Source organism: Mya arenaria, chromosome 15 (assembly GCF_026914265.1).
Source record: "Mya arenaria isolate MELC-2E11 chromosome 15, ASM2691426v1".
In the NCBI taxonomy this organism is placed as follows: Eukaryota; Metazoa; Mollusca; class Bivalvia; order Myida; family Myidae; genus Mya; species Mya arenaria.
In genome coordinates this window covers 8,070,531-8,081,792 of record NC_069136.1, presented here as the reverse complement: position 1 = coordinate 8,081,792, position 11,262 = coordinate 8,070,531, and the positions used below count along the sequence as shown (strand labels likewise).

General features: G+C 36.4%; 1 protein-coding gene across 1 annotated transcript; it reads left to right on the top strand.

Moving 5' to 3' along the window:
• The first annotated feature begins 5,392 nt into the window (after positions 1 to 5,392).
• On the top strand, positions 5,393 to 7,829 carry LOC128220152 (uncharacterized). Its single transcript, XM_052928430.1, has 2 exons — positions 5,393 to 5,425; positions 7,425 to 7,829. Exons 1-2 carry the CDS (start codon positions 5,393 to 5,395, stop codon positions 7,827 to 7,829), a joined length of 438 nt encoding a protein of 145 aa, XP_052784390.1.
• Positions 7,830 to 11,262: the final 3,433 nt, after the last annotated feature.

Genomic DNA, 11,262 nt, shown 5'->3' with positions numbered 1-11,262 from the left:
ATGCTAGCATGAAATTCTCCCAGCACTGGCACTAAGGCTAACTATAACTGTCTTAGACCGAAAAAAGTTAGCTCCACGAATACAGTGATGACGTGAACATTCAGTTTAAAGACCGTAACTGAAAAACACATTGGCCGAGTCTTACGCACTTGTGAAAGGCACTGTTACTCCACATACAGGTCCTTGCGAAACTGTCCAAAAAGACAACATTGAATAAACAAATTGAGTGTCGATTAGAGAAACACACAGGGCTGCTGCCCTGGGTTAACTCGAGGATCACCGCGAATTTAGCTCCCCTGTTGCTCGATCATCCCGCATTTAGCTCCCCTGTTGCTCGACCATCCCGCATTTAGCTCCCCTGTTGCTCGATCATCCCGCATTTAGCTCCCCTGTTGCTCGACCATCCCGCATTTAGCTCCCCTGTTGCTCGATCGCCTTGTATTTAGCTCCTCTGTTGCTGGACCATCCCGCATTTAGCCTCCCTGTTGCTCGATTACCCCGCATTTAGCTCCCCTGTTGCTGGATCATCCTGAAAGCTGATGTTTACTATTGTTTTACCTTAGGAGTCGGTAGGAGAGTATCAAACGTTTACTGTTAATCACTGGATTCTCTGGACAGCCAATCTTATTATTGTTTCCAGGGTTGGAATCATGGTCAAACTGTTGTCATCATGTAAGGAGCTATTTATCAAGAATTTGATATCTTTACATAACGCAGGTAATTCCATGTTGATTATTTAGACACTGCATATCATGGTGTTAACGGTTGAAGTGGTTACAGGGACTGTCCGTATACTATATTTATTTATTCCACATATTAACTATAACCCGTCTTCAATTTGGTTTTGCCTTAGGTAACCTTAGTTTCAAGAGGGTGATATTGTTTCGACAATGGTTATACATTAAACACCCTGTTACATTGATAAAAAAAGTTGCTTTGTCTTGTCTGTATTTTAATTGGGGTTAATACTGTAGCATAATTGTGTATATTTTTCCCTCAAGATTTGAATTAATTTATATATATATACCCCACTATTGACTTGGTTTGTGACGTTCTATGCGCGTGTAAGCGTAATTGTCATGTCTGCGTTAACTTCTTATATATCCATATATTTCATGATTCTGTACACTATTGCTACATTTGTTAATATGCCATAATATTTTAACAATATTTTTTATTATATTGTGTTTATTTATTTGTACAAATGTTAGTCTCTTTATTTAATCAGAAATGAAATATATATATATATATATATATATATATATATATATATATATATATATATATATATATATATATATATATATATATACACATCCATCCACATCCATCCATCCATCTATTCATTCATCCACATCCATCCATCCATCCATCCATCCATCATTCATCGTCATCCATCCATCCATCCATCCACATCCATCCATCCATCTATTCATTCATCCACATCCATCCATCCATCCATCCACATCCATCTATTCATTCATCCACATCCAGCCATCCACATCCATCCATCCATCTATTCATTCATCTTCTGGAAGGAACCTAACAATGAAGTGAAGATATGCAATTTTGAGTCTTCAGTTACATCTAGTTTAATGGTCGTCATTGCCGCAACTGGGTTGAACAGTCTTACATTACTGAACCGTGTTTGTAGAATACGTCATTTCCTTTTCAAGCCACCCCGTCGACGGTTAATTGTTAACATTAAATAAGAACGTAAAGCCACGAGACGAAATAATTGAAAGTGGATCCTAATAAGTATGTTCCAGACATGCTTACGTGGTGTGTCTTAAACAGTAAGGTTAATATCGCATGTTGTGTAATCATGACGTCTGGGACAAGCAAATGACGTTGATTTTCCTATTACCAATACAGACTTGATTAACAAAATCCCAATGCACAAAGACTTGAGCGTTCTGATTTGAAAACACTCAAAATGGTACAACATTGGTGGTGTGTAAGCTTATTTGTACTTTCACTCGAGCAAGGCCCATTCGGCGAGTGCTCCTAATAGGACCTATAAGAGTGTTTGTCATATTATGGTTTTTGGAGCATAGTGCAAAGATAGAATGTAACCCTGGTTAGAGCTACCCTGGTTCTTTAACGTACACCAGTGTATAGCACTGTCACATGGGACGCCCATTTAACGTCCCTAACGCAAGACGATTAGTCTTTTTAGTGGTGCGGCGGGAATCGAACCTGTAACCCCTGGATTGACAGTCAAGTGTGTTACCACTAGACAACGGATCTTCCACACAATTACCCAAGGGGCGCGGTGTAGTTAATTTTTTGAACCACGAGTCAAAGGTGGCTGCAATATATACACATGTTACATGTACTTATTTCACGATAAAAGTTCTGCATACTGCTTACAGAGTGGATATGAAAATCTATGCATAAAGCAAAACTAGTTAACACTCCAATATTTTCGGAGGTTGTTTCTTGACCAGCAATACGTTTTAACTGTTGTTTTTCCTTGTCGATCCATCCAAACAGGGCCAATCTAATCTGACTATGACCTAACCTAGTTTATAGGTCCGTGATTCCGAAGAGTTATACATTGTCACTACGACTAGAAACAGAATTCAACCAACTTCTCTTCATACCAACACTTGGGACAGATTCACAATAAACATGTATGTCACTATTATTCATTCAAACACTTCTAGAATCAGGGCCAGATTCACGATATATGTCACTACTCTTCATACAAACACTTCTAAAATCAGGGTCAGATTCACGATATATGTCACTTCTCTTCATACAAACACTTCTAGAATCAGGGCCTGGTTTACGATATATGTCACTACACTTCATACAAACACTTCTTAAATCAGGGCCAGATTCACGATATATGTCACTTCTCTTCATACAAACACTTCTAGAATCAGGGCCAGATTCACGATATATGTCACTGCTCTTCATACAGACACTTCGAGAATCAGGGCCAGATTCACGATATATGTCGCTACTATTCATACAAAATCTTCTATAATCAGGGCCAGATTCCCGATATATGTCACTTCTCTTCATACAAACACTTCTAGAATCAGGGCCAGATTCACGATATATGTCACTGCTCTTCATACAAACACTTCTAGAATCAGGGCCAGATTCACGATATATGTCACTACTCTTCATACAGACACTTCGAGAATCAGGGCCAGATTCACGATATATGTCGCTACTATTCATACAAAATCTTCTATAATCAGGGCCAGATTCACGATATATGTCACTTCTCTTCATACAAACACTTCTAGAATCAGGGCCAGATTCACGATATATGTCACTACTTTTCATATACTCTTCATTCAAACACTTCTAGAATCAGGGCCAGATTCACGATATATGTCACTACTCTTCATACAGACACTTCGAGAATCAGGGCCAGATTCACGATATATTTCCCTACTCTTCATACAGACACTTCTAGAATCAGGGCCAGATTCACGATATATGTCACTGCTCTTCATACAAACACTTCTAGAATCAGGGCCAAATTCACGATATATGTCGCTACTATTCATACAAACACTTCTATAATCAGGGCCAGATTCACGATATATATCACTGCTCTTCATACAAACACTTCTAGAATCAGGGCCAGATTCACGATATATGTCACTACTTTTCATATACTCTTCATACAAACACTTCTAGAATCAGGGCCAGATTCACGATATATGTCACTTCTCTTCATACAAACACTTCGAGAATCAGGGCCAGATTCACGATATATTTCCCAACTCTTCATACTGACACTTCTAGAATCAGGGCCAGATTCACGATATATGTCACTGCTCTTCATACAGACACTTCTAGAATCAGGGCCAGATTCACGATATATGTCACTACTCTTCATACAGACACTTCTAGAATCAGGGCCAGATTCACGATATATGTCACTACTCTTCATACAAACACTTCTAGAATCAGGGCCAGATTCACGATATATGTCACTGCTCTTCATACAGACACTTCTAGAATCAGGGCCAGATTCACGATATATGTCACTACTCTTCATACACACACTTTTACAATCAGGGCCAGATTCACGATATATGTCACTACTCTTTATACATAGCAAACCTAAAGTTAGGGCCAGATTCACGGTATATGTCTGTATATTCCACTACTCTTCATGCCAACATTGTTAACTTGTTAACTTTAACAAATTCTCAACAATCTGTCCTATGAAATGTTATATTGGTAAATCTTTAAAACAAATTGCCTTCGAGTGTGTTTGAAAATGATTAAACTTACCATTATAACTAACTGGCATTGATTATGTTTGAAAACACACCAACCTTACCATTAAAAATAACTGACATTGATCATGTTTGAAAACACACCAACCTTACCATTAAAAATAACAGACATTGATCATGTTTGAAAACACACCAACCTTACCATTAAAAATAACTAACATTGAATATGTTTGAAAACACACCAACCTTACCATTAAAAATAACTGACATTGATCATGTTTGAAAACACACCAACCTTACCATTAAAAATAACTGACATTGATTATGTTTGAAAACACACCAACCTTACCATTAAAACTAACTGACATTGATTATGTTTGAAAACACACCAACCTTACCATTAAAACTAACTGACATTGATCATGTTTGAAAACACACCAACCTTACTATAAAAACTAACTGACATTGATCATGTTTGAAAACACATCAACCGTTTCATTAAAACTAACTGGCATTTATGTTTGAAAACACACCAACCTTACCATTAAAACTTACTGACATTGAATATCTTTAAAAAAACATCACCTACCAGTGACAGACCTCGACTGTGTTTAAAAATCTACAATTTTTGCTAAACCAATAAAACATAATGAATGTTGTTTACGTAGTTCTTTATACTTTTGTTTTCCTTTTCTTGAACCCAGTATCCTAGATGTCTCCTGTAGACAAGATTTGCAGTAAATTAAGCGCAAAATATTGTTTATTATCTGGCCTGATTTGACAGAATCCGCTCAGCAAGAGTCTGAACAAATTATTAGCATTTTTGTGACCGATATTTGTTCTTGTCTGTTCAGCAGATCTGGAATAGACCCGCAGTACCGAACGTCGTTGCTTCTTTGGTCACGTCGAGTCCTCTACGCTGTTCAAAACTTCGCATATCTTTTAGGCGGACAATGCAATCAGATCGCGGCATCGCTCGATTCGCAAGGCCGGAAAGAAAAGTGGCGCGCTTGATTATATAGCGTGGAGCACGGGGAAACTAGCAATGAGCAGATTGATAGCACTGATTGTTTTAGTCGCTGTGATTAATCTCTGAAATTAGGACTTGGCTTTTCTTAAGTGGGAATAGTGCATTAATATAAAAGTTTCCAAAATCGACCATTCGTGGAGAATGTATTGGGATGTTCCTGTTTGGCCCGGAAATAGCGACCATGGTATGAAGACGTAATGACTGTCAACCGGTAAGAGTTTGTTAGTTTGCTATTTATATATACGGCGCTCCCTATCAAAAGGTGAATGTGGAAAAAAATTATAAGTACAATATAAACGGCATCACATTATGTAATTCGCCCTGCAGAGCATGAAGCAAAACAGTTTGGAAAATTAAAATAAGACTAACCCATGAAATGTTGTTTATTATTTGATATATATGGGGCGGACAGGAATTGACGTAAATGTATATGGCATACAATGTTTGCACGGGGGTTTGGGGTTATTCACCCAACACAATATTAACAATTTCTAGACCGAAATGTTGCATTTTGAGTACTTTTTATTATTTTTTCTTCGATATTTACATGAAAAGTACACGTGGGCGATTTTTGAGGGATTTGATAAGTACGAATTTTACAGCGTTAATACATATACGTATAGAGCATATAATCGTACCCTTTTTGCATGTTTTGTTGGTGGGAAAATGAAATATTCGGAGAAATCGAACCTATTGAAATAAGCTGAATATGTTGTATATGAGTAAAAAAGATACAATTATTTTGTTCCGAATATATTTGAAACATAATCATAATTATAAAGCTTTTTATGCACTCAAAACGCAAGCACAACGTACTATTCTAAGACAGTTAGAAAAAAACGAATATACGCATGTCGGAAAACAGCTCATTGAGCTCATGTTTCTTTTTAGCATACAGCCGACGTAAGATAAAAAATCTGGTAGCTTGTAATATATTATGTACAAATGTTCATACTTACAAGCGAGGTAAATATGATCATACAATAAATAAGCGTTCAATTCGTTTATGGAATTTGTGTGTGAGAGAAGAAGAACACTTTCTAATAAAACCTTGGCCCTGCTAAGTCGTAAACCTTAAACTGCGGAAGAGAGCTCGGGGACTCCTGTAACGTGGGGTCAGAATCTGTACGTAAAATGCTATTATACAGTATTTTTATTGAAACGCAGTGAACGCCTGAAAATTTACGATCTTAAACCTTGCGATCTTTAACCGAACTATCCCAAACCTTACAAGAATAAACCTTACTATCTTAAACCTTGCGACCTTAAACCTTACTATCTTAAAACTTGCGACCTTAAACCTTACTATCTTAAAACTTGCGACCTTAAACCATACTATCTTAAACCTTAATATCATAAACCTTGCGACCTTAAACCTTACTATCTTAAACCTTGCGACTATAACCTTACTATCTTAAACCTTACTATCATAAAACTTGCGACCTTAAACCTTACTATCTTAAACCTTACTATCATAAACCTTACGATCTTTAACCATACTATCTTAAACCTTACAAGCTTTAACCTTACTTTTTTGTTTGTTTGACTGTTAATGATAGGCAATATTGCCTTGAACCATCTACATATGTAGTTCCCAGACAAATTCGTTTCTCTACAACATATTATAACAGTTCTAATGTGATTTACCCAGCGTCGGCACAATTGTGGAACATCCGGATTAATTTTTGTACCAACTCATATTTGCATACGTGTTGTTTACTACAAAACAGAAGGTACATATATCATTTCCGCGTTTACAAACATTCATCTGAGTTGAGCTAAAGATTATGTTTTGTCTACTAGCTCAGACTCTGTTCAAATCAGCTGATCTACCTGATAAAATCAATAATGATTAACTATTGTTTTTTTTACGAAATTAAATGTTAAGCGAATTGGAAAACTACTGCCTTACCACTGGACAAAACGTAATTACGAAATATAAAAAAAAGTTTCAGTACCGTTAGTCTAAAATACTTCATCGCCATTCTATCAACTTCTGATCGAAACACTCTCGACGTTGGAGAAATGTGACATTACAACTATTTGTTAATATTGGAGACGAATTAAGTTGTCAATTGTCGATTCGGAGTTGTCAATATACTGGACAATGCTGTCAATATACAGGACGAAGTTGTCGAAGTTTACAGTTTACAGAACGAAGTTGCAAAGCTGTCAATATACAGGACGAAGTTATCGAAGCTCTTAATATACAGGACGAAGTTGTCGAAGCTCTCAATATACAGGACGAAGTTGTCGAAGTTTACAATATACAGGACGACGTTGTCAAAGCTGTCAATATACAGGACGAAGTTGTCGAAGCTCTCAATATACAGGTGGAAGTTGTCGAAGTTTACAATATACAGGACGACGTTGTCAAAGCTGTCAATATACAGGACGAAGTTGTCGAAGCTGTCAATATACAGGACGAAGTCGTCGAAGCTGTCAATATACGGGACGAAGTTATCGAAGTTTACAATATACAGGACGAAGTTGTCGAAGTTTACAATATACAGGACGAAGTTGTCGAAGCTGTCAATATACAGGACGAAGTTGTCGAAGTTTACAATATACAGGACGACGTTGTCTAAGCTGTCAATATACAGGACGAAGTTAAACAAAAAACAGGACGCAATTGTCGAAGTTTACAATATACAGGACGACGTTGTCAATATTAAGGTCAAAGTTTTCAATAAACAGGACGATATGGAAACATATTTTTATAATTTTGTTTCGATATATGGTAGAAGTATATGAGCGTGCAATAGAGATGAACAGATTACTCAGGGTAGAAAATACTTTTTAACTCCACTTGGGTCACGTCACCTAGCCGTCGTAACTTCTCCGCCATTTCTTTCCATATTTGTTCGGAAATATGCCTCCAAAGTAATAACCAGTTTTTATGGATTTCTGGTTTCACCTAGATAACGACTTCAACATTTAGATACACATCTTTCTTGTTAAACAATTCAGTTTTAACGGCATATGGATGCATGCTGATATGTTGTGAGGTGGGTTTTTGTACTGTACATGGCATGGTGTCCTCCGCATTACTTCCGAGGTATGTTTCGTGAAAACAACGATCGTGTCTCGACTGCGAAAGAGAATTTCAAATATCTCAAATCAATTAGTTCAAAGAAATTACCGGACGTTTATCTTGTGAAAAACTCCAGAAATGTACACCTTGTTAAATTACAATTTAAATACCTTCAATACGTTCATGTACCCTTCTTTTGATTGTGTGGCCATATGGAGGGGTGAAAGCTAGAAGGTTCTATCAGCGTGTTTTTTTAATGTTATATAGGACATCCTCGCTCAAACCCGTCGACATGTGCCTGTCAATACGAAGCCCTGGGAAACCCTGCTTAATTGTGTTTTTGTTCAGGCGAGCGTCATGATTTCATTTGTGAAGTGGAATCATTTCTACAATATGTTTCATGATTGAAGCAATCGCAGACATTCCTGTCACTCACAGTCCGTTTAAAACATAAGCATTACTCAATACAGACAAGAAAAGGCTTGAAATTCGGAAACTGTCTATAGTAAACTTAAATCACAAAAGAAACTTAAAGTGGCACTCGTATTTTAAATCAATACAAACACATGTGTTACAAACATGACTTTTGGGTGATAAAACTTAAAGCTGCACTTTCACAGATTGAAAGTTCATACAACTTTTTGAATTTTTGTCTTGGAACGAGTCAATTTTTGCGAAAATCCATGGAAACCAGTTATATAAGACTGCTGACAAAAGCTTAGATCGCAGATTTTTATATTCAAGTTCAAAAAATAATGTTCAATGCATTTTTCTTAAACCATTAGTAACGGTTTAAGCCATAAAACATTAATTTTCGAACGGAAATATGGAAATCTGCTATCTGATCTTTTGTCAGCAATCTTTTATCATGATTGTTTTGCAGATATTTACGCAAAATTTGCTCTTTCCAAGACAATAAATAAAAAAGTTTTTAACAATGTAAGTCTGTGAGAGTGCAGCTTTAAACTCCTTACTAAATATTGCATTTACGAAAAAAAAGATCACTGATAACAAGATGGTATGCGTGTATTAATAGCCGTAAACGCATAAATATTAAATGACGGGTGTCTGCACCTTTCTTTCAAATTAAACACGGCATCATCCATTCGCACCATTTTTTTTTCTATTTAAATCATCATTTTCGGTAATTTAAAACAATGCCATCTGTCATACAATTGTACTTATTGTGGTACTGCTTATTTGGGATTAAGAGTGCATCTTTAAAACAGTCTAAGTAGTTCCAATTTTAGACCCATTCAGAAGTTGGTGTATGTTTGCCCTGCATACGTAACTACTCCATTTCGCTGGCATTCATATTGATATGTGTCTATATTTCATAAATGCTCACATTATACATTCGTTTTTCACGACTTCGAGACTATGATGCATTTTTAATATTGCCAACGATCGTTTTGAATGATATTGTCATAAAGGGACTATTTACCATTGCTCGTTTGGTGGCACTGTGAAAAAATCGTTACAATTTCAAGGCATGTCAGTCGCACTAATGAGTTTAATTATAGACGTAGAATATAAACCGGGCGCGGAGAAATCTTTTCTCTCATAAGTGTCCATGTAACTTGTGAAGCGTAATGGTTCAATTTTCTTGTTAGAAATAAAACATTCAATGATGTCACGAATAGGCATTAAATAATGTGTAGTACACATATATTTCCATCCGGTTAAGTATAGAAAAACGTTTCCATAAAACATCTACAATATCATGCAAAACATGATCTTTATACATGGTTTGGCTTTGTCTATTTCGTGCCGTTTTCAGGGTTTGTAAAGTTCATAAGTCTCCATCGCTTTGTAGTGTTTACAAGTACACTACTAATGTATGCAATGTTCATAGGTATATTTCTACTATTTGCAATGTTCATAGGTATATTTCTACTATTTGCAATGTTCATAGGTATATTTCTACTATTTGCAATGTTCATAGGTATATTTCTACTATTTGCAATGTTCATGGGTATATTTCTAATATTTGCAATGTTCATGGGTATATTTCTAATATTTGAAATGTTCATGGGTATGCTACTACTAATGACTACAGTGTTCATAGGTATACCCCTTCTTTTGTTTGTAATGGTTATGTGTATGTTTCTACTATTTGCAATGTTCATGGCTATGCTACTACTACTATTTGCAATGTTCATGGGTATGCTGCTACTACTATTTGCAATGTTCATGCGTATGCTACTACTAATGATTACAGTGTTCATAGGTATACCCCTTCTTCTGTTTGTAATGGTTATGTGTATGTTTCTACTATTTGCAATGTTCATGGCTATGCTACTACTACTATTTGCAATGTTCATGGGTATGCTGCTACTACTATTTGCAATGTTCATGGATATGCTGCTGCTGCTACTACTATTTGCAATGTTCATGGGTATGCTGCTTCTACTGTATGCAATGGTCTGGGTATGCTACTACTGTTTGCAATGTTCATGGGCATGATACTACTGTTTGCAATATTCATGGGTATGCTACTACTAATGTTTACAGTGCTCATGGGTATACTCCTTCTTTTGTTTGCAACTTTCATGGGTATGCTTCTACTACTGTTTGCAACTTTCATGGGTATGCTTCTACTACTGTTTGCAACTTTCATGGGTATGCTTCTACAACTGTTTGCAACTTTCATTGGTATGATTCTACTACTGTTTGCAACTTTCATGGGTATGCTTCTACTACTGTTTGCAACCTTCATGGGTATGTTTCTACTACTGTTTGCAATTTTCATGGGTATGCTTCTACTACTGTTTTCAACTTCGAAGGGTATGCTTCTACTACTGTTTGCAACGTTCATGGGTATGCTTCTACTACTGTTTGGAACTTACTACTGTTTACAACTTTCACGGGTATGTTTCTACTACTGTTTACAACTTTCATGGGTATGCTTCTACTACTGTTTTCAACTTCGAAGGATATGCTTCTACTACTGTTTGCAACGTTCATGGGTATGCTTCTACTACTGT